We start from the raw sequence: 23,238 nt of genomic DNA on the forward strand, positions 1-23,238 counted from the left end.
ATATACAATATGACAATATTGGCACAAAGGAGGCATGTGGGAGCAAAGCTGTATTGGGCAAAGGAAATGACTCCAGATGGTAACTCAGATCCACAGAGAAGAGAGCCAGCAATGAAAAAAAGAAGGTTAGTGTAACAAAAGCTACAAATAGATACTTGCTTTCCTTTATTCTCTAAGCTTCTTTAAAGTCATAAAAGTATATTGTCATAATTATAATAATATATTGTTGGGTTTTTAACATTGATAGATGTAATATATATAAAAAAGAAGCCCACAAAAAGGGCAAGAAGTAATAGAATTATATAAGAGTGGTGTTTTTACATCTTACTGGAATTGAGTTAGTGTAAATCAGAAGTTGATTCTGATAAGTTAAAATAAATATATGGTAAACCCTGAAGCAAACACTACGGGAAAACCAAAAAAATATAGTGAAAAAATCATTAAAAAAATAAAATGCTATGTTAGAAAATATTCACTAAATGCAACAAACAAAAAGAAGTAAAGGAAGACTAGAGGAACGCAGAAAAAAAAAAGACAGGAGACACAGGAAACAAAAAAGTAAAATAGGCATAAATCCAACTACAGTTGATTCTCATTATTAGTGGTGATTTTGTGATATAAAGTCACCAGAAACAAGGAATTAGCAAATACTGACCTGTTGCTCCTAGGAGAAATAAAGAGGTAGGTTCCTGTGAGTCTCTGGCCTCATTTTTATCAACTAATCAATACATAACCTTGTTTTATGTGTCCCTAGGAAAAATGCACTGCATTTTCCTTCATTCTCACACATAATGCTTCTGAAACCAGATGTGGGTTTTTCCCCACACTGACCAATTCTCCAACACCAGCTGGGTGTCCTACAATTCAATTCAATTCCATTGTGACACTACTTAGCGTTAGTGTCAGACCCCACAGGTTAAGAGCTCAGTCCAACGAGACTGCTCCCTGACTTCAGACTCCAGTCACAAGTAGCAGGTTCCCAGGTTAGCGACAACTTCCGCCCAACTTGGCTACAAATCAGAGGTTCCCATGACCCCCTCCTCCAGTTCGATGATTTGCTAGAGTGGCTCACAGAACCCAGAAAAACAGTTTACTTATCATTGTGATTTATTATGAAGGGTATTTTAAAGGCTACAGATAAACGGCCATATGAAGAGATACATAGGGTGAGATCTGGGAGGGTCCCAAGCGCAGGTGCTTCTGTCCCCATAGAGTCGACGTGCACCACCATCCTGGCAGGTGGATGTGTTCACCACCCCCAGAAGCTCTCCAAACCCAGTACTTTTGGGACTTCATGGAGGCTTCATCATGGAGGCACGATCAATTATTAACTCAATTTCCAGCCCCTCTCCCCTCTCTGGAGAAGGGGGTGGAGCTGAAAGTACCAAGCTTCTGATCAAAGTTTGATCTTTCTGGGGACCAGCCTCCATCCTGAAGCTCACCAAGAGTTGCCTCATTAGAACAAAAGATGCTCCTATCACCCAGGAAATCCCAAGGGATTTGGGAGCTCTATGTCAGGAATTATTAGTGGAATAGAATTAAAAGTCCAGAAATAAACACACACATCTATGGTCAACTGATTTCAACCAGGTGCCAAGACCATTCAATGGGAAAAGAACAGTCTCTTCAATAAATGGTGCTGGGATGACTGGAAATCCACGTGCAAAAGAATGAAGGTTGGAACCCTACCTCACACCATATGCAAAAAGTAATCCCAATGGATCAAAGACCTAAATATAAGAGCTAATTCTATAAAACTCGTAGAAGAAGACATTGGGGTAAATCTTCGTGACCTTAGATTTGGCATTGGAGTCTAAGATATGACTATAAAAGTACAAGCAAGAAAAGAAAAAAATAGATAAATCTGATGTCATCAGAATTAAAGCTTTGTCCCTCAAAGGACACTATCAAGAAAGTAAAAAGAGAACCCACAGAACGGGAGAAAATATTTGAAAATGGCATATGTGATAAGAGACATATCTAGAATATATAAAGAACTCTTACAACTCAACAATAAAAAGGCAACTAATCCAATTAAAAACTGGGCAAAGGACTTGAATAGACATTTCTCCAAAGAAGATACACAAATGGTCAATGCACCCATAAACAATACACATTATTATTCATCAGGGAAATGCAAATCAAAGCCACAATGAGATAGCACTTCATGCCCATGAGGATGGCGGGAATCAAAAAGTCAGATAATAACAAGTGTTGATGAGGATGTGGAGAAATCGAAACCCTCACCCACTGCTGGCGGGAATGGGAAATGCTGCATCTACCTTGGAAAACAGTCTGGTGGTTCCTCAAAAGTTAATCACAGAGTCATCCTATGACCCAGCAATTCCACTCCCAAGTATATACCCATGAGAAATGAAAATATATGTCCATACAAAAATGTGTACGTGGACGTTTATAGCAGCATTATTCACAATAGCCAAAAGGTAGAAACAACCCCAATGTGCACCAACTGATGAGTGGATACTCAAGACGTGGTGTATGCACACGGGCAAATATGATTCCACCACAGAAAGGAGTGAAGTACTGATGTGCACTCCAACACGGATGAAGCTTGAAAACACACCACGTAAGAAAAGCCAGCCACAAAGACCATGTATTACCTGATTCCATTTATATGAAATGTCCAGAATAGGCAAACCACAGATACAGAAAGTAAATGGGTTGTTGCTTGGCGCTGGGGGTGGGGCTGAGAGCTAACGAGCACGGGGTTTCTTTCTGCGGTGATGAACACGCCCTAAATGGACCGTGGTGAGGGTTGCATGTGTCCGTTGAATAAACTAAGCATCATTGAATTGTGCACTTTAAAGAGGTGAATTGTACGGTATGTGGATCATAGCTCAATAAAACTGTTAAAAAATTACTGAGCGTGATGGAAAATAGATAAAAGAGACAGCAGAGCCATCCTCCAGGTGGCCCGCATACTGGAGTCGTCGGTCGAATGGAGTGGTTCCATTCAGATATGGGAGCCACGAGCAGGAAAGTCGCTGACAAGACAAAGACTTCAACCCGAGAACTGGAGTTTATATAAAAAAGAAGAAAATGGAAATTATAGGAACTGAAAAATGCAATGACTGGAATTGAAGACAGCAGCTGGGTCTGACAGCGGATTGATGGCAGGAAAGGAGAGCGGTTCCGTGACCTGGACGCCAACGGGAACTATGGGGGCGGCATCGCACTCATCAGAGAAAACCAACACGGAGAAGCACGGTCGGCTGGGGAGAGCGGAGGACTCTGACTTGGAAACATGAGGAGTTTGCTGCACAGTGTGAAGTCCATTGAACTCGAATCCACAGGGAAAGGCGGCAGCCGCCACCGGGCCTCACCTTCCGGGAAGCTCGCAGCCTAGTCGGGGAGGATGGGAATGAGAGCTGGGCCTGGGGTGCATGGGGCTGCAAGTCACAGGCAAACAGACCCCAACAGGTATGCTTTTGTTATTTTATTGTTTACCTTTCCCACTAAAGGATGTCAAACTAAAAACTCTAAGCATGTCCCTAGCCTCCGACAGATTAGCACACCAGCAAAACTATAATCGCAGGAATTACCAGTATAAACCGCCGGCAAATGGTCACACAGACCCTGCCTGCACACTCGCAGTGATGGGGACCTCACTACCTATCAAGGCCGGCCGCTCTTGATCCCAAAGACACCCTAGGAGACCTTGGCCGGTGTCTCGCCGCAACCTGAGTCAGCCGTGCCCTTTGCACGCTCTAGCACTGAGAACATTGCAAGGAAAATCAGGCCATTCTAACACATTCTAACACGAAGATAAAAGCGTCACTGACCTTTGGGGGAAGATTGGGAACTTTCAAGGTGACGACGATGGAAAATTCTTCAGGGAAGAGGTCGCATCTGACGAAAATCCTCGACGCAGGGAAGCTCATGGCGTGGGGGCTGGCGGCCGAGAGCTGGAGTCCTCGCACACCTTGAACCCGAGTCACCCTGACTCCGCCTGCAGCGCTGTCCGGAGGGACTGCCTCTGCCAGGATGTCCAGGGGGCGCAGGTCTGTGTCAAGGAAATCACAGGGGGGTTACGCCAGGTCTGTTACGGGGCCCCCGGGAGTGGCAGGTTCTGGTCTCGACATGTCACAGCAGCCTCGCAAAGGCCCTCCAAGCAGTATCACGATGACCCCCCATTTAACCTGGGGAAATGGAGTCACCAAGAGTTAATGACCCACCGGGCCCTGCCCCTGACTCATCTCTTCTGCCTCTGAGAACAGAAAAGCCGAGTGTGGGGAGACTGCATTGCTTCTGGAAAGAACACGTGCTGTAAAATAAGCCGCCCACAGAGCGAGAGGGAAACACTCCTACTCAGAAGGGTCTGCATCCTCTAAAGCATCCGGATGTCAAGGGCAGGGACCACCCCGGAGGCAGCTGTGCATGTTGTGGGAGGGTCCCAGATTGACTGTAGGGAAAATTCTGGCATCTCGGGGGTTGGGGGCAAGTCTGTGCTGAGGAGCCTGACCAGACCCAAGCCTCCGGCTGGCCACGGCGTGCAGGTCGGGTTCCACGTCCTGTGGAGTCGTGCCTGGTCGGGGCCCCTGGGGAGCACAGGGCTCTAAGTAAGCACTGTGCACCCTAAATTCACCCCCAAAGCTCCGAGAGACAGAGGGTACATGGGCCCTGCCTGGCGGTGGGCTGGCCCCTCTGGGATTTAGCTGTGGCCCCCTCATTAGGAAACGTGAGTCCACCACCAGGCAGGCTGCCTGGCTCCCAGAACACACCCGGGCCTGGCTGAGCCCAGGGCACAGGCAATTAGGGCGCATTAACAGAGGGGGGGGCCCCGAATTCAGATAATCCCAGTGTGAGCCTCTCCCTCCGTTGTTTAATTAAACAGCTTCTTCCTGCTTCCACCCCGATCCTCGCAGACACGGACAGTCTTGGCTGTGACGCATATTCAGTCCACGTGCATGCGCTTCTCTATCTTTGCCTTGGCTACATGCACAAGGGGAGGGGTCTCCAGGTTAACAGACATGGCGAGTTTTTTTTTTTTTAAAGATTGGCACCTAAGCTAACAACTGTTGCCAATGCGTTTTTTTTTTTTCCTGCTTTATCTCCCCAAATCCCCCTCAGTACATAGTTGTATATCCTAGTTGCAGGTCCTTCTAGTTGTGGCATGTGGGACACCGCCTCAACGTGGCCTGATGAGCAGTGCCATGTCCGCGCCCAGGATCGGAACCGGTGAAACCCTGGGCCGCCGCAGCGGAGCGCGTGAACTTAACCACTCGGCCATGGGGCCGGCCCCCAGACACGGCGAGTTTTGCACCTTCTCGGAAAAGTTCCTGCCGGTTGCAGGAATGGGGGAGGCACTGAGTCCAGGAAAGTCAGAGCTCTCTCTGGACACTCAGATACAGGCAAGTGATACAGTCCTGCCAATTAATTCTAGTCAATTCGACACACATCCATTAGCACCTATTGTATTCATACTGAGAGACTGAGTATACAAAGGACAATGGCCAAGCCAGGTGCGTGTGGAGCGAACACTGACCCTCAGCCTCTGCAGTGAACAGCTGGGGAAGCCGGACCACAGCCTCTGCTGCCATTGGCCCAGAACAGCCAGGACTTGGCCAGTGACTGACAGCTTCCCTAATTTTTGTCCCCGCTTCCAATTCAGCACCAACCAGAAAAGCCAGATATGCTCCCTAACCCATCGCACAGGATGCCCAGCTTGTAGCCAGCCACCGCGGCCTCCACCGGGGCACAGCTGAGCCTTCCTTTCTTCTACCATAAGCTGTGTCCTCCCCTGCTTGCCTGAGTCTCTGCCAAACTCAGGTGATGGCTGCGGACGCCGTGCCACAGCCGCTCTGAATAAACGGCCTCTGCTGGTTCTCCTCTGGGTGGCCTTCCTTTATTCCACCAAGGCTTCCTGAAATGGCAGTTCAGAAATCAATAGTTGTCGCCCTCAAGGTACTTCCACTTTAGCAGAGGGGCCATGGTAGCCACAAACAGATTACCTCAGAGCTGGCTACACAGTGGACCTCAAGATCTTGAGATCCGGCCCACAACTGACGCACGGAACCTCTCTGAGCCTCAGTTTCCTTGTCTGTGAAGTGGGAGCGTGGTGACTCCCCCCCTGCCAGGGGTCCAGCCGAGCTGGACAAAGAGCTGACCTGCCAGGTTTACAGCAGCAATCCCAAACAGAAGGACCGTGAAGGCCTCAGTTACTTACTACAATGGTATAAGCGAGAAGCCAGAATCCAAGGAGGCGTGGGCCCCCTTCCCTCCTGCCCCACGGGGGGGCGTGGTGGGGGCCACACAGATGGAGCCCCAGGACAGAAGCCTCCTGCGATTGGATGGGGTGGAAGGGGATGGATGAGGAGGACGGGCTAGGCGTGGAACGGCCCTAGATACTGAGTCAGTGTTGGATGAGTGTCCTCAAGCCCCAACAAGGAGGCCTCTGAAAGGAGGTGTGGGGCTGGGAGCGCGGATGTAGTAGGACCGTGGCCGTGGGCCGGGGTAGTGATGCAGCTCCCTCCAGGACAGCAGGGCCCTGCCTGTGCCCCAAGCCTGGCGGGCGGAACAGCTTCCTCCCGTGGCCTGCGGGCGAAGCCTTAGTGACCGCCTACGGATTTTTGGCCAGCAGCCAGGCTCCTCGTGCCCCGAATTGTCCCCTGGGAAGGTTATCTGCACTGGAGCCCACGAAGACGGAGGTTGTTCTGGAGGAGCCAAGGTCTTCGCTGCAAGTGCAGGGGTGAGCCACAGGCCCCCAGCCAGGTGGACACCCGGCCACAGTTTAGACGGGCTCTGGAAGGGGTTCCTCCGCTGGGGGTGAGAAGAGAGAAAGAAGTAATGGCTAAGAAAATCCTCTTTACTCTGTGGATTTCGTTGATTTAAATTCTGTGCCAGGAGCCAGGAATAGTTCATAACCCAGAATTTAGGGTAGGGTATTATAAGAATTGCCCTACGGGACAGTGAGACTGACTATACAGCCACAGTAACAAAACAGCCCAGTTTGGGCCCAAGAAGAGGCAGAGGGACCAATGATGAGAAGAGATGCGAGAGCTCAGAGAGAGACCCTCAGGTGAGCGGTCCGGGTGCCATGTGGATCAATGGGGAGGATGGACTGATGAGCGGATGGTGATGGGAAAGCCGGGTTTCCGTGGGAGAAAACTCAAGCCTATCCTTCCTGAACAGGACACATCGTCCTCAACTCCAGGAGGGGTGAAAGGCGAAACTTGCGAGTTAGAGGGAGGAATCAGGGGCTGTCTTGGTGACATCGGGGTGGAGGAGATTTCTCAATAAACAGAAACTGTCAGGAAGAAGCTGGTACATTTGCTCACATCAAAACAAGAAGTTCCGCTCAGGAGGGACACTGTGGGCAGTGCCAAAGGTCACAGGACAGAATGGGAAACAGTTTGCCATGCCTGAAACTGACCCGGGACAGAAGGGGCAGGGAGGCCCCGAAAACCAACAAGGAAAATGTAACAGCAATTCTCAAAAAAAGCAGGCAAACTACAAGAGAATAAACCCAAAGGGTTCACAGACATCATGAAACGCTCGAGTCAATGTGAGTCAGAGAAGTGCCAACTAAAACAGCAGCAAGACAGCACTTTCCTCCTATTATACTGCTTAAAAATGGAAATAGGAAAAAAATGTGATGATGCAGCATAAATGGGAAAACGACTTATGTTCCCTTTACATGTTCAAAGCTGCTTTTCTTGACTTGTTTAAAAGGAAGTCAAGGGATGTGGAAAAAGCGCGGCCCGCTGGGCTTTGAATGGACCGCTGGGCTTTCTGGGGCTGGAGCGTGGGTACGTCCACAGCCTGGAAAGCCAAAGGCAACATGGTGACCAGGCCACTACAGCCACAGAGGCATTGAAACAGCAGCGACACCAACAATATCCCAGCAAACGCGCAACAGAGAGCTCCCTGGGCCGGCACAGGCTCAGCTCTTCATACACATCCACGCTTTTAAATCCGCACACATCCACTCCTTCAATCATCCTCCAAAGTCCGCCTTAGCTCCTTGGAGTCAAGGGCTCTCAGAGTGCACGACATTGTCCAGAGGGCCAAGCAGAGGGTACAGCAAGGACGGACGCCTCTCCTGGGACCCGCAGTGTCCCCAGCCTCTGTAACTGACCTCTCGGAGGCTCGGTCTCCTCATCAGCCATGGGAGATGGTACCCCCTTTCTTGTAGGGCTGTGGGAGGGACTGGAAGTATTGTCTGGCAAGTAGAAGTTGCTCCCCCAGAATGGACTGCCTCGCAACGACTAGATGGGAAATGGACTGCCCATCCCTCATGACGCAGTCACCCCTGTACTGGGCCACTTTTTAGGTCAATTTTTAACTCCCGCCTGAGTTTGCAGGAGGATCTGTGCCTGCAGGAGGGCAGGCTGCCAGGGCTGGCTGAGCAGGCTCTCTTGAGTAAGATCCATGTGGCTGGAAAACAGCTGATGTTAAGCTCACTTTACGTAAATAGGCAATAGGGCATGCAGGGGTGCCCCAGAGCTGACGCAGAGAGGTCCACACACAGAGCAGGAACGAGTCCATCTTCTGGCCCCACGCTTGCCAGCTCAAACTGGAACCTTTTCTCGTCTTTCTTGAATGTCGTCCATTAGGTTCACCAACCGCCTGGCCTCGCTGGGCACGCAGACGTTCTGGAGGCGAAAGACAGTGCGTGCATCATGCGGGCTGCAGGGCTGGCACAGGGACAGGGGCTTGATCCGAGCTCTTCCAGCACAGGACGCTCAGCTACCCTCAGGGTCCCACCCACAGAATGCACCTCCTCTGATCCCAGATGCCTCCTGCTGCTCTCCTCTGCCAGGAGCTGGGTGGTGGGGGGTGGGGGGGAGGTGAAGAAGCAGGGGAAGTCCCTGCCCCCAGGGGACCTCTGCAATGAAAGCACGCTCTCTCCTGCCAGGCATGATTATCCCTGCGATCCGGCCAGCTTTCCGCGTGCCCTTACCTCACGTCCTCCTGGCGAGTGAAAACACGTACAGCAGATTCCAGCTGCAACAGCCTCCGGTTGCAGGATGTGAAAGTCCAACCACTTAGCACCTGCCTTGAAACCCCACTGCGTGTGAGTCCACATCGACTCTGTTACCCTTAGAACATGTGTCCTGGATCCAGGAATAATGGAGTCGGAACCAGACCAGCTCATTCAAAGCCTCAGGTTATGGGCAGGACCGTCGGCACAGAGAGGATGGTGGGACGCGGTGAAAGGAGGGGGAACCTTATAGGACTAAATGCTGCCATTCGCGAAGAAGAAAAATATCAAATCAACCATCTGAGCTTCGACTGAAGAAACTTGAAAAAGAAGAGCAAATGGAACCCACGGCAGGCAGAGAAAAGGACAAGGCGGAAATCAAGGGAACCGAACACAAAAGAAAAAGTCCCCAAAACCAAAGCTGGTTCCTTGAGAAGATCAAGAAAATTGACACACTTGTAGCCACGAAGGGACCAGGGGAAAAAACTGAGAAGAAACAAGTTTATCAATGTCAAGAAGGAAAAATGGGATATTACTAAACATTTTTGAAGAATTAATATGTTAATAAGGGAACTTTACGCACCACACAACGCCTGGCTATTCAAAACCGTAGATGAAAGGGACCAGCTCCTCAACAGGCACAGATGGCTGAAACTCGTTAAGGAAGAAACGGAAAACTGGAACGTCCCATATCTGGTAAAGAAAACTCTGGTTTCTTAGAAAATTCTACCAAGGATTTAAAGAAGACAAATGCCAACTCTCCACCATCTCTCGTAGAAAACAGAAAAGGAGCAGACGCTTGCCAATTCCTTTCCTGAGGACAGCATTACCAAAACCAAGGACAATGCGATAAAAGGAAACTACAGGCCGATATCCTCACGAATACAGACTCGAAAATCCCAAATAAAATATTAGCACATCAAATCTAGCAACGTCTAAAAAGGACAACACGTCACAACCCAGTGGGGTTTATCCAGGAATTCAAGACGGCTTCAACATTCAAAAATCAGTCAAGCACCTTTCCGTACTAGCTTCTCAATTTCCTGTGGATGTATAACTATTTCAAAATTAAAAGCTTAAAAAATCAATTAATGTAATTCACCGTGTTAATGGACTTAAAAGGAAAACTATATGATCATCTCAACAGATGCATAGAAAGCATTCCATGAAATCCAACATCCATTCATGACAAATCCCTCAGCAAAGGAAAGGAACGTTTTAGCCTGAGAAAGCCGAACTAGAAAAAACCACAGCTAACATGATCCTTAACGGTGAAAGACTAGATGTGTCCCCTGCGTGTCAGTGGACGTCACAGGCCTCCTTGCTCTACCCACCGGGGGCCCCAGGAGCAACAAGCACACCCAGATCCTGATCTTGGTTTCCAAAGGCCATCGCCCCCTAAAAGGAACCAGGGCTCCTCGGAGAAGCAGGTGATCCCAGGGAAGTGACAGGGAAAATTCAAGAGGAGCTTTGCACGTTTGTGCCCTTCGTGCAGATGTGAGAAGTCAGGGAGGGGAGGCACGCTGAAGGGGTCCAGGGGCCAAATGAAAGAGCTCCCAGTGGTGGAAGCTGGAATGATTTGAACAACAAGATCACGATAATATCGCAGTATAACTCAATAAAATAAATATTCTTCGGTCCTTATGGAAATAAATAACCGAACAAATAAATAAATGGAAGAGAAGGAACAACTCTTTCTTACAGAAGAATTTGAATTAATAAATGGAGATGGAATGTGGAAGGGGAAAATCACCGTGAGGCCACCACAGTAACCACAGCGACCGCGGCTGCAGGCACAGTTCCCAGAGGGTGGGCGCCAAAGCCAGCGGGCAGACATTTCAGCAGAAACTAGATATTTGCCAAGACAAAGAATCTCTCCCCAATCTTTGTGATTACAAAGGGAAAAATAGTCATATCCCCAGTGACAAGACTCAGCAACATTGGGCTTCACGGGACATGTGACTCCTGGGGGCTTCTTCCCAACACACGGCAGCCCCCAGTCTAATCGCGGGAAAACAGCAGACAAACCCAAATCGAGGGACGTGCTGCAACACACCTGACCAGTGCTCCCCAAAAGTGTCAAGGTTACAAAGGACAAGGAAACTGAGCAACTGTCCCAAACCAGACGACACCAAGGAGGCCTGACAAATGCAGCGTGGGGTCCTGGAACAGCTGGAGGACGTTTACAGGAACTGGTGAACCCAAGCACCGTCTGTCCTGGAGTGAATGGCGATGCACCGAGGCTGATTTCTAAGAATCGGCAATTGATCTCTGGTTACGAAGATGTCAACACTAGAGGAAGCTGGGCCAGGGACCTATGTGAATTCTCTGTACTCTCTTTACGATTATTCCATAAACTAAACTAAAAAAAAAAAATCATCCCGTGAGCTCAAGCCCTGCCTAGACAAGCAGAAGACATGCGTGTGCTGCCGAAGCTGTCATGCCATGTGCCACCTGCACCTGTCCTTCACCGGCTGCTGCGGACGGGGTCCTGGGAAATGAGACCTGCTCCACTTTTCCTTCTGTCCCAGACTCTGGCACTAGGTCTGCTTCTGTTATGGGTTAAATTGTGTCCCTAAAATGAGGCTGCTGCCCGAACTCCCCCAATCTGTGAATGTGACCTTATTTGGAAATAGGGTCTTTGCAGATGTAATCAAGTTAAAATGAGGTCATGAGGGTGGGCCTTAATCCCGTCTGACCGGGGCCCTTATAAAAAGGAGAAATGTGGACAGACACGCACACAGAGAGAAAGCCATGTGAGGATGGAGGTAGAGATGGGGGTGAGATTCCACAAGCCAAGGAAAGCCAGACTGCCAACAACCAGCAGAAGCTGGGGGAGAGCCTGGAGCAGACTCCCCCTCACGGCCTCAGAAGGAAGCAGCCTGCCGACACCTGGATCCGGGACTTCTGCCTCCAGAATTGGGAGAGAATACACTTGTGTCGAGCGAGCCGGCCTGCCTGTGGGCCTTTGCTGTGACAGCCCTTGGACACTGACACAGTGCTGCACACGAATCGTGACTCACACTACCTCTGTTTAGGAACCAAGTGAACCTCTTCTCCAACCTTCCAACCACAGAGGCACCTGGCCTTGCTCACTCAGCTGGGCATGCACAGCAGCTAACCCCTGAGCAGGGGCACTCCACAGACATGAGCTCTGCCCGGGCCCCTCAATGACTCCTGCTAGAACAACAAGTAAGCCATACTCCACTCCAAGTTTTCTTTCTAGGACTAAAACAAGGAAAGGCACCCCGAGTCAATTTGAAGAATTTTGGGAGCGGAGCAATGACTCCAGGGAATAAACAGCTTCTGTTTGTTCTGCAGGACCCGGCCCCAACAGCAACGAGGAAGGAGGGCGTGGTGAGAGCCTGGGGGAAAAACACAGCCTTAGAGGGGTATAAAAGCCAGATGGCCCCCAGCACCTCACACATTCACACACACACACACACTCACACTTAGATCCTCCCTCCTCCAGCTCCACCGCCCCACCATGGCTGCCTCCACCCTGTCCGTCTGCTCCAGCGACCTCAGCTATGGCAGCCGGGTCTGCCAGCCCGGTTCCTGGGACTCCTGCCCCGACTCCTCCTGGCAGGTGGACGACGGCCCAGAGAGCTGCTGCGAGCCCCCCTGCTGTGCCCCCAGCTGCTGCGTCCCGGCCCCCTGCCTGAGCCTCATCTGCACCCCTGCCAGCTGTGTGTGCAGCCCCTGCCAGTCAGCCTGCACCAGCTCCTGCACACCCTCATGCTGCCAGCAGTCTAGCTGCCAGCCCTCCTGCTGTGCCTCCTCCCCCTGCCAGCAGGCCTGCTGCGTGCCCGTCTCCTGCACCCCTGTCTGCTGCACCCCTGTCTGCTGCAAGCCCATGTGCTGTGTGTCTGTCTGCTCTGGGGCCTCCCCCTGCTCAGACTCCTCATGCTGCCAGCAGTCTAGCTGCCAGCCCTCCTGCTGCACCTCCTCCCCCTGCCAGCAGGCCTGCTGCGTGCCCGTCTCCTGCACACCCGTCTGCTCTGAGGCCTCCCCCTGCCCAGCCCCCTCGTGCTGCCAGCCCAGCCCCTGCCCCCCGTCCTGCTGCAAACCCTCCTCCTGCGTGTCCCTCATCTGCCGCCCCGTGTGCAGGTCTGCCTGCTGCGTGCCCGTCTCCTCCTGCTGCGGCCCCGCCTCCTGCCAGCCCAGCTGCTGCCGCCCGGCCTCCTGCGTGTCCCTGCTCTGCCGCCCAACGTGCAGACCCTCTTCCTGCGTGTCCCTGCTCTGCCGCCCCACGTGCTCCCGCGTGGCCCGCTGCAGCCCCGCCTCAGCCCAGAAGTCCTGCTACTGACCAGGCACGTCCCCCAGGGCCAGCCGGGCCCCAGGTCCCACCCCGCGACTGTGGTCCTCTCAGCCCCCTCAGTCCTGTCCTGACCTGTTAGGTGGCTGCCCCCACCCAGGACAGGGTGAGGTCCCCTCTGGAGGCTGACTGCCACATCCTGAAGTGCTCCAGCACTCAGACCATTTCCTAGAGCCCGAGGTCCAGTCTGCTGTTGAGTTGGATGCTGTGGAAGACCGGGACGTCCATACTCAATGCTGTGGCCCTTGAGGGGGCTCCTAGGAAGTCCTCATGGCAGTGGCCCCCGCTCCATATCTACCACCCCTCAGAGTCAGCTCCGCCTCCATCTACGGTGTCTCTGTCCCCTCAGCTCCGTGACCCTGAGCCTTCTCTGGACGCACGTCAGCAAAGTGACCAATAAACGCCCGTGACTCTGAGTGAGCCATTGACGTCTGTCTTTCTTGTTAGTCCTCAGCTTGACCACACGTCCACGTTTCCCCTCCGTACACAACACTCTGCCGTCCTGCAGGACCTTGTGTGGTTTCCTATGGCTCCCAGAGGTCCCAACGGGGTGACAGAGTGCGGGAGTGGGCTTTCCAGCCGTTTGGCCATTTGGGGCCACCTTTGGCTCATCCTTCACCCTCCTGTGCTGTTATTCACTGAATGGTTCTTTCCCTCGATTTCACCTTGTAACTTCTCCTTCTCCACAGACCTGTTTACCATGGGGTCTGTGCAAATAGGACACCACCAAACCTGAGCTGGAGTGGGGCGTGGTGATGTTTCTCATGGAGCTCAGAGCGCCAGAGAAGTTAGGCTGAGGCTTCTCATGTCTCTCTAGGACCCACTTTTCGAGTCCCTACTTGGAGAATGTTGGCGGCATGCGTCAGTCCCCGGGGCAGTAGATATGCCTCAGGTTGGGCTTGAGTTTAGCGAGAGCACTTCCCAGAATGGAAGGAGGTGGACTCAGTTTCAGAGTCAGGGAAGACGTGAGTGTTCAGAGAGGGAAGCAGGGGATTGGCTGGACGAGAAACAGAGCTTTCAAAACAAGGAGTCAGACCTGGCTCTGGGCCACGATGGGCCTGACTCATCCTCCCACCTGAATTTATTGGAAAATGAGGCAAAAGATATGAAGCACCTGTTTTCAGACACTGACAATTGGCAGTGCAGAATGTGGGTCCCCAAGAGGAGGGAAACAAAGGAGTTGAGTCCTGGGATCGCCCAGCCCAGAGGCTGAGAGAGTTCCCAGGTCGCAGCACACAGAGGGCAACACCCACAGCACAGTGGTTTTGCTGAACTGAAGAGGCAGGAGCTAGCGTCCCAGGAGCCTGAGGCAGCTGGGATTTGTGGGGCAGACACAGAAGAGGGAGAGATACAGAGACAAGCTCCATGGGGTTCCCTAAGCTGTTCGTTCAGAGCTCAGAGCCACGTGAGGCTGGACAAGAACAAGCGTGGCGCCACAAGGTGAACGATTACAAGAGCTTACCCAAGGCCGAGTGACATCAGAGTTCCAGACAACCAGCGTGAGTTCGCTGAACTCCAGAGGCATTTAGTGCAGATCTCAGGAGAGTCCCATCTGAACAGCAGCACTAAACCCGCCCCAGAGCCAAGGCCTCTCTAGATCTGTCCTGATAAAAACAAGTGCGGGAGCGTCAGAAGCATCAGGCTCATCCACAGGTAGCAACTGCCAGCCAGAACAAAGTCCAGTGTCTTTAAAGGAAGGAGACAAAGCACAGAGTTCAGCAGTGTTACATTATTGTTTCACAGAAGTCCAGCATTTGATAAAAAATTACTAGACACATGAAGAAGAGGAAAATGTCACCCGTACCCAAGAGATAAAACCCTTTATAGAAGCAAACCCAGAAATGACAGAGTTGATGGGGCTGGCAGACAAGGAAGTTGAAACAACCACTGTAAATGTGTTTAGAGATTTAAAGGAAAACATGGACATAATGAGGAGAGAAATGGAAGATACAAAAGAGAACTAAATAGAACTCCAAGGCTGAAACATACAACGTCAATAATAAAACATTAAAAAGATGAGCTTAAACATAGATTAGACACTGCAGAAGGAAAGATCAGTGACCCCGAAGACATGGCCATGGAAATTATCCAAACCAGAGGACAGTGAGAAAAAAAATTAAAAATTACAGAGCCTCAGTGACAATAGCAAGTGGTCTAACATACATACAGTTGGAGTATCTGGGAAAATAGGTGGAGGAAGGGCAGGAAAATATTTTAAGAGATAATGCCAAATATTTTCTGAATTTGATAAAATCTATAAGTATATAAAAAATGGAAAAACACTATAAACTAACTGACCTAATTAACATTTACACACTATACCATTCCCCAAAGAGTAGAATTCTCTTTTTTTTTTTCAAGTGCGTATGAAACATTCACCAAAATAAGTTTAGGCTAGGCCATAAAACAAGTCTCAGTGTATTGAATAGGATTGAAATCATACAGAGAATGTTATTTGACCACAAAAGAATCAGAAATCATTAACAGAAAGATACCTGGAAAGTTGTCCAATGTTAGGAAATTAAACAACACGCTTCAAAATAATCCATGAGTCAAAGAAGACATCACAATGGAAATTAGAAAATATTTGGAATAAAATGAAAATAAACTTTGTGGGATGCTGCTAATACAGTGTATAGAGGGAAATCTAGAGCTTTAATAAGTTATATTAGAAATGAAGGAAAAACTGAAATCAATTATCTAAGTTTCTACCTTAAGAAGCTATAAAAAGAAGCACAAGTTGAACTCAAAAATAAGCAGAGGGAAGAAAATAATCAAGTGTAGAAATCTACCAAATAGAAAATGGACAAACAAGAGCAAAAATGAATGAAACCAAATCTAATTTTTTGAAAAGACCAATAAAATTGATAAATTTCTAGCTTTACCAGTCAAGAAAAAAAGAGAAAGAAATTACAAATATCAGGAATGAACAAGGGTTATCAGCACAGATTCTACGGACATTAAAAGAACAATAAAGGATACATTTATGTTGATTTTATGCTGATACATTCAACAACTTTGATGAAATAGGCAAATAACTGGAAAGATATAAATTATTAAAATGAATACAAGATGAATCAGAACACCTGAACAGCCCTCTATCAAATAAAGAAATTGAATTCATAATTAACTTCCCCACAAAGAAAATGCCAAGCCCAAATGGCCTGACTGCTGAAAATCCTAAGGAAGGAATAGTATAGAAAAAAGCTATTAGAATTTGTAAGTAAATTTAGCAAGGTTACAGGATCCCAGGTCAATATACAAAGGTCAGTTGTATTTCTACCTAGTAGCATTGAATAGCGGGAAATGAAATGGAACATACCATAACTAAAGCATTAAAAATGAAATAATACATAAACTTAACAACATATGTACAAGGTCTATGTACTAAAAATGACAAAATATTGCTGGAAAAAAAAAACCCGCAAATGACTAGAGAGACCTTATGTTTATGAATTGAAAGACTTAACGTTGTTAAAATGTCAATTCTTTCCAAATTCATCTACAAATTTAATGCAATGCCAATCAAGATCCCAGCAGGCTTTTCTGTAGAAACGAGTGAACTCATTCTAAAATATATTCTAAAATTTCTATGGAAATGTCAAGGATCTGGATTAGCCAACCAATCTTGGAAAAGAAAAACAGAAGTGAAGAACTGACATTGCTTGATTTCAAGATTTAATTTAAAGTCGCATTGGTCAAACTGTGTTATTGGTGTGATAAGAAACACGGAAGAACGGAATAGAACGGGGAGTCTAGAGATAGATCCACACGTAGATGGTCAATAGAGTTTTTGGCAAGGGTACCCGGGAGAAAGGATATTCCCCTAACAAATGATTCTGGAACAACTCTCAGTATATTCAAAAATTAACTTGAAATGGATTCTAGAACTAAACATAAAGTTAAAACCATAAAGTATTCAGAAGTAAAAATAGGACAAAATCTGTGCGACCTTGGGCTTAGGCAAAGATTTCTTAGCACCAACGAAAAAAAACGGACTGATTGGATTCAATCAAAATGAAAGATGTCAGCTCTTCAAAAAGCGCTGGTAAGAAAATGAAAAGGCTAGCCACAGATGGAGAGACTTGCGATACATGTATATGATGCGTGGCGTATCCAGAGTATATAAAGAACACTGACAATTTAGAAATAAGAACACAAACAATCTGATCTGATGAAAATGGGCAGAGGTTTTGAACAGACACTTCACTGAAGAAGACAGACAAATGGCCAACAAGCACACGAGACCATCCCATCATTAGTCATCAGGGAAATGCAAATACCCCTACAGAGGGACACTTCCCACACGGCCCAGCATCCCTGCCCCTTGGGATTGACCCAGGAGAAGTGAAAACACGCTGAGTGCGATGTTTACAGTGGCTTGCTTCATAATCACCAAACCTGGAGACAATCCAAGTATACTCCACATGTGAATAGGTCAACAACGGCGGCATATCCATTCACTGAAATACTACTCAGCAACTAAAAAGAAATCAACTACGGATATATACAACAAAAGAGACAAGCACACAAAGCCAGACACCAAGAGTACGCATTGTGTGATTCTCGTCATGAGAAACTGGAGAAAAGACCAATCCATAGGAACCCAGCAGAGCAGTGGCTGCCGGGGCCACGGGCGGAGGCTGGTGACTGGGGAGGGATGGGAGGGAACCTTTGGCGTGAAGGAAACGTTATATGTCTTGACATAGGTGGAGGCTGCAGGATGTAGATCTTTTGCAACCTCATCAAACTGTATAATTAAATTGGATGTGTTCGGTTACATGTAAATTGTACCTCAACAAAGCTGATTTTAAACAGAAGTGGTGGGTGAAAGATTGGTCCGAAGGGGAAGGCAGGAGTTTGCTCAGGAACATGCAGCAAGTGGGGCAGGCAGCGTGGGGCGGAAGGGGGCTGTGGATCAGGGGAGAAGCCTGAGACCCTCAGGGGATGGCAGGGGCTCCCTCTGTGGGTTCTGGCGACGGACAGAGGCCGCAGGAAGAGGGAGGGGCTCACGGGCAGGGAGGCAGCTCCTGGTCCACGTGTTGAGCTCGGGGAGGGCTGATCATTGACTGACCCTTTATGGGCTGGGGACAGTGGTCCACTTCCTACAACAGCTCTGGCCAGTGCCCCAGCGGGTCATCTTCCTGGGATGTTTGTGCCCTTGTCTACGTACGCCCTCACGTGAGGCCAATGTCGTCCTCACGTCAGAGCGGGCTGTTGTCCACGGCTCCTCGGCACGTCAGACCTGATGGGGCGTTCAGGTCACAGGGGAGGCCCTGCAGCAGTGACACCTGTGTCCCTCCCACTCCCAGATGGAATCTAGAAGCACCAGAGGAGGGCCAGGGTGGGGGTGCAGGCCCAGGACACGGCATCCTGCAGGTCCTGCCACCCACCCCTTAATCTTTTGTTCCCACATCAGTCGCTTAACTCCCGTGAGCTTGCAGGAGCTCCTCTCTCCCTCCATCACGTCTTCCCTCCATCACGTCTCTGCTAAGTGGGTAGAACCTGAAGATGGACCACAAGGGTGACCCCTGGCCCCGAGGAGCTGTGCTGCGTGGAGTCCCCAGGACGACCTCCTGGCGGGTGACTCTGGGAGTCTGGTTTGCCCAGATGGGACATGGGTGGAAATGGTCCAGGAGACCTGAGACCCCCAGACCACAACACGTCTGTAGGTGACCAGCCTCAGGGAAGTGCTGAGCACCGCCTGAGCAGGCACTGACCTTCCTGGGTGAGAGCACGGGTCCACTGGATGACCCGGCCCAGAGGAGGGACGCCACTGCCCTTCGGGATTCCTCAGTCACTCACTCTCACAAATGTTCGTGGCTGGAGGAGACCAATGTCTGGTCAGAACCATGTGTCACCCCAACCCCACCCTCAGGTGTCAGATGAAGGAAGCGCATCAGGTGAGGAAGGGAGTTTATTGGGTGCCGAGGAGGGGCTGACACTTGAAAGTCCACAGGTGACCCGAGCAGAGCACCTGGGAGAGGACAGGTGACCCAGAGGCAGATGGAGGAGCCTCCTGGAGGCAGCAGCTGGGGAGCAGCGACGTCAGGGTTCCTGGGAGGCAGAGGTCAGGTCAGAGGACACCTGGGTGGACCCTGTCCTGGGTGGGGGCAGCCACCTAACAGGTCAGGACTGGACTGAGGGGACTGGGAGGACCACGGTCACAGGGTGGGACCTGGAGCCCGGCTGGCCCTGGGGGACGTGCCCGGTCAGCAGCAGGACTTCTGGGCCGAGGCGGGGCTGCAGCGGGCCACGCGGGAGCACGTGGGACGACAGAGCAGGGACACGCAGGAGGAGGGTCGGCACCTTGGGCGGCAGAGCAGGGACACGCAGGAGGCCGGGCGGCAGCAGCTGGGCTGGCAGGAGGCGGGGCCGCAGCAGGAGGGGACGGGCACGCAGCAGGCGGGCCTGCACACAGGGCGGCAGATGAGGGACACACAGGAGGAGGGTTTGCAGCAGGACGGGGGGCAGGGGCTGGGCTGGCAGCACGAGGGGGCTGGGCAGGGGGTTGCCTTGGAGCAGACGGGTGTGCAGGAGACGGGCACGCAGCAGGCCTGCTGGCAGGGGGAGGAGGTGCAGCAGGAGGGCTGGCAGCTAGACTGCTGGCAGCAGGAGGCGTCTGAGCAGGGGGAGGCCCCAGAGCAGACGGGCACACAGCACACAGGGGTGCAGCAGACAGGGGTGCAGGAGACGGGCTCGCAGCAGGCTTGTTGGCAGGGGGAGGAGGTGCAGCAGGAGGGCTGGCAGCTAGACTGCTGGCAGCAGGAGGCGTCTGAGCAGGGGGAGGGCCCTGCGCAGATGGGCACACAGCACACAGGGGCGCAGGAGACGGGCTCGCAGCAGGCTTGCTGGCAGGGGGAGGAGGTGCAGCAGGAGGGCTGGCAGCTAGACTGCTGGCAGCACGAGGAGTCTGAGCAGAGGGAGGGCCCAGAGCAGACAGGCACACAGCACACGGGCTTGCAGCAGACAGGGGTGCAGCAGACGGGCACGCAGCAGGCCTGCTGGCAGGGGGAGGAGGTGCAGCATGAGGGCTGGCAGCTAGACTGCTGGCAGCACGAGGGCGTGCAGGAGCTGGTGCAGGCTGACTGGCAGGGGCTGCACACACAGCTGGCAGGGGTGCAGATGAGGGTCAGGCAGGGGGCCGGGACGCAGCAGCTGGGGGCGCAGCAGGGGGGCTCGCAGCAGCTCTCTGGGCCGTCGTCCACCTGCCAGGAGTCGGGGCAGGAGTCCCAGGCACCGGGCTGGCAGACCCGGCTGCCATAGCTGAGGTCGCTGGAGCAGACGGACAGGGTGGAGGCGGCCATGGTGGGGCGGTGGGGCTGGAGGAGGGTAGGTGTGAGTATGTGTGTGTGTGTATGAGTGTGCCCGGTGCCCGGGAACGTGGACTTTTATACCCCTCTTGGCTCTTGAGTCCCAGGCCCACGAGGCTCCAGTTCCGGCTCCCAGGCTGGCATCAGGGATGTTTGTTTGCCTGTGATGTTGTCCAGCTCGTAAATCTCCTGGCATTGTTTGGCTCAGGAGTGTGTCCCACTGTGTGCCCCGGGAGGAGGAGTGGGGATGGGCGGGGTCCTGACCCAGGTTCTGAGAGCCGGGGAGGGTGGGTGTCGGTGGTGCCTCGGGCCATCCTGGGTGTGCTGGGAGCTCTGGGAGGGTGGCTGTCCGTGGTGCCTCGGGCCATCCTGGGTGTGCTGGGAGCTCTGGGAGGGTGGCTGTCCGTGGTGCCTCGGGCCATCCTGGGTGTGCTGGGAGCTCGGGGAGGGTGGGTGTCCGTGGTGCCTCGGGCCATCCTGGGTGTGCTGGGAGCTCGTCCAGTCACCGGCCAGGGCCGCCCCCGGCATCCCTCCTTTTGCGGGCAGCTAGCACAAGGACGTGTCTCCTTGTGGCTCAGGCACCTCATTCCATGGGGATGCAGCACGGTTACCACCTTGTGAAGGAGGAACCTGGAGGCCAGGGGCATTCAATGCCCTCTCAGGGCCACACATCTGTGACAGGACCCGAAGCTCTTGGCCTAAGGTCTCATCACCACAGTGCCTCTGTCCAAGGCCTCCTGTCTCTGTGTCCACTTGCCTGCTTTCTTGAGCTTGGGAGACCAAAGGACTTTGTCTTCTAGGGCAAATCGTGTGGTTCCCTTCCCTCACAGGACGATGACAGCTTCCTGGGCATCTGGCTCCCGGGTGTGAGCCACGCGGAGCACCCAGGCTGGACCGCGGAGGCGTCACAGCCTTCGTCCCCGCCTTGGGCAGCCTCCTCTGTTTGGACGGCCCGGCCTCTCCTCTGAGACCAGCGGCCTTTACCCAGACCTCCTGCAGGCCAGATACCCAACCTGCCTTCCCCACATGACACCAGACAACCCACAGGGTCACTAAGTAGCAAAGGACCACAGAACACGCAAAGAGGCACGAAATGTCGCCATGGAGAGGTGTTCTTCACTCCTGCCTGCCAGCACCCTCCTCTCTTGAAGCAGCTGCTTCCACCCATTTGTCTTCTCTCTAACCTGTGCCTCTCTCTGCCTCTCTCTTCCCCGTCTCTCTCGCTCTCTGTGTCCCTGTTTCTCTGTCTCTCTCTGTGTACATACACACACACACACACACACACACACACACACCCCTGCACATGCAGTCCATTCTCGTTACTCACAATCGTATTCTATAAAGTCAGCACGAACCCTGAACTGGCGAGCACCGGCCCAGCGGCTCAGGGGGAAACATGGGGCTGGGTTCTTGCCAGCCTCCGGGCGCATTTTCATCAACTGATCAATACGTAACCCTGTTTGATGTGTGTTTCTGTTCAAAGACATTTTGTTTAATATATATTTAATGCACATCTCATTGAACATTAGACTCACAGCCAGCAGCGCTATAACTCACTCCTGAACGAGGCCCATCTAACGTATTTTCTCCGTAAGGCCCGTCACAGCCTTGTCTCGCTCAGGAACACTAGACAGCTACTCAGCTCTAGTTGGGGGACATTTTAACCGGCAAAATCAGAAGCATAAAGCCCCAAAATGCGTAAAATGTGGCATAAAGAGACTGGGAAAAGGACACACTTACAGACTGAGAGCTGAAACAAGGGCGACCATCTCCTTGTCCCACTGCAGCTGGGAGCGTGGGCCGTAGGAGACGCGGATTTTTGGCTGCTCTGCACATGTCTGCAAATGACCACTCAAGCACTGCTGGTACTGATTTTGGGGTTACAAATAAATCTTAGTGAGTAGGTGAATTCACAAATGAAGAAACCATGAATAATGAGGATTGACTATGTATATCATTCTATGTATCTATGTACCTATGTACTATCTATTCTCCATATGTATTTATACATATCTAATGTCTTTGTGTGCATAAATTTTTAAAATACAAATTGTATGATATTCTACTCACTATGTTTTTTTTTTTAAATATAATTTAATGTGGAGCTCCGTTCCTACGAATACATACAGATTTCTCTTTCTTGGTTACAGCTGCATAGAATTCCACACTGGTCTGTGTGTTTGTTTCTTCTGCTGTGTAACAAATCACCACAAGCTTTGGTACACATGCTGTCTCCCAGTTTCTGTGAGTGAGGAGCTCAGGCGCAGCAGAACTGGCTTCCCTGTGGGGCCACATCACAGGCTGTCATCTGAAGGCTTGACCGATGAAGGATTCACCTCCGAGCTCACATGGTTCTTGTCAGAATTCAGTTCCGTGCAGGTGGTCTGATGAGTGCCTCAGTTTCTTGCTGGCTGTTGCCTGGAGGCCACCCTCACATCCTTGCCATGTGGCCCTCTCCATGGGCAGCTCACAAGCTTCTCTACCAACAGCATAGGAGAGTCTCCCCGCAGACCAGGATTACCATCTTACATGATGTAATCATGCGCATCCCATCGCCTTTGCTGCAGTCTTTGTGCCTGTAAGCATGTAGCGAGTCCTGACCACACTCAAGGGGCAGGGGGCACATGGCCCCGGGACACCAGGAGGTGGGGGGCGTGGGCCAC

General features: G+C 51.4%; 3 protein-coding genes across 5 annotated transcripts in view; 1 reads left to right on the plus strand and 2 right to left on the minus strand.

Moving 5' to 3' along the window:
- Window positions 1-23,238, minus strand: part of TSPEAR (thrombospondin type laminin G domain and EAR repeats) — a 178,884-nt gene that overhangs the window by 53,103 nt on the left and 102,543 nt on the right. For both annotated transcript variants that reach the window (XM_070597830.1, XM_070597831.1), the window contains exon 2: window positions 3,804-4,024. In XM_070597830.1, coding sequence (XP_070453931.1) covers window positions 3,804-4,024 — 221 coding nt within the window. The remainder of the gene's footprint in view (window positions 1-3,803; window positions 4,025-23,238) is intronic.
- LOC103543904 (keratin-associated protein 10-12-like) overlaps window positions 12,372-23,238 on the plus strand; it is a 32,495-nt gene continuing 21,628 nt past the window's right edge. The window contains exon 1 of one of the 2 annotated variants that reach the window (XM_008510752.2): window positions 12,372-13,678. In XM_008510752.2, the coding sequence (XP_008508974.2) occupies window positions 12,432-13,253 (822 nt within the window). In that variant the 5' untranslated portion in view covers window positions 12,372-12,431 and the 3' untranslated portion in view covers window positions 13,254-13,678. Of the gene's footprint in view, window positions 13,679-23,238 lie in introns of those variants that run through there. The other variant, XM_070597838.1, reaches the window with a different exon arrangement.
- Window positions 19,162-20,617, minus strand: LOC139079948 (keratin-associated protein 10-1-like). Its single transcript, XM_070597835.1, has one exon. The coding sequence runs from the start codon at window positions 20,567-20,569 to the stop codon at window positions 19,475-19,477; it is 1,095 nt and encodes a 364-aa protein (XP_070453936.1). The 5' UTR covers window positions 20,570-20,617; the 3' UTR covers window positions 19,162-19,474.

Source organism: Equus przewalskii, chromosome 27, assembly GCF_037783145.1.
Source record: "Equus przewalskii isolate Varuska chromosome 27, EquPr2, whole genome shotgun sequence".
Taxonomy (NCBI): Eukaryota; Metazoa; Chordata; class Mammalia; order Perissodactyla; family Equidae; genus Equus; species Equus przewalskii.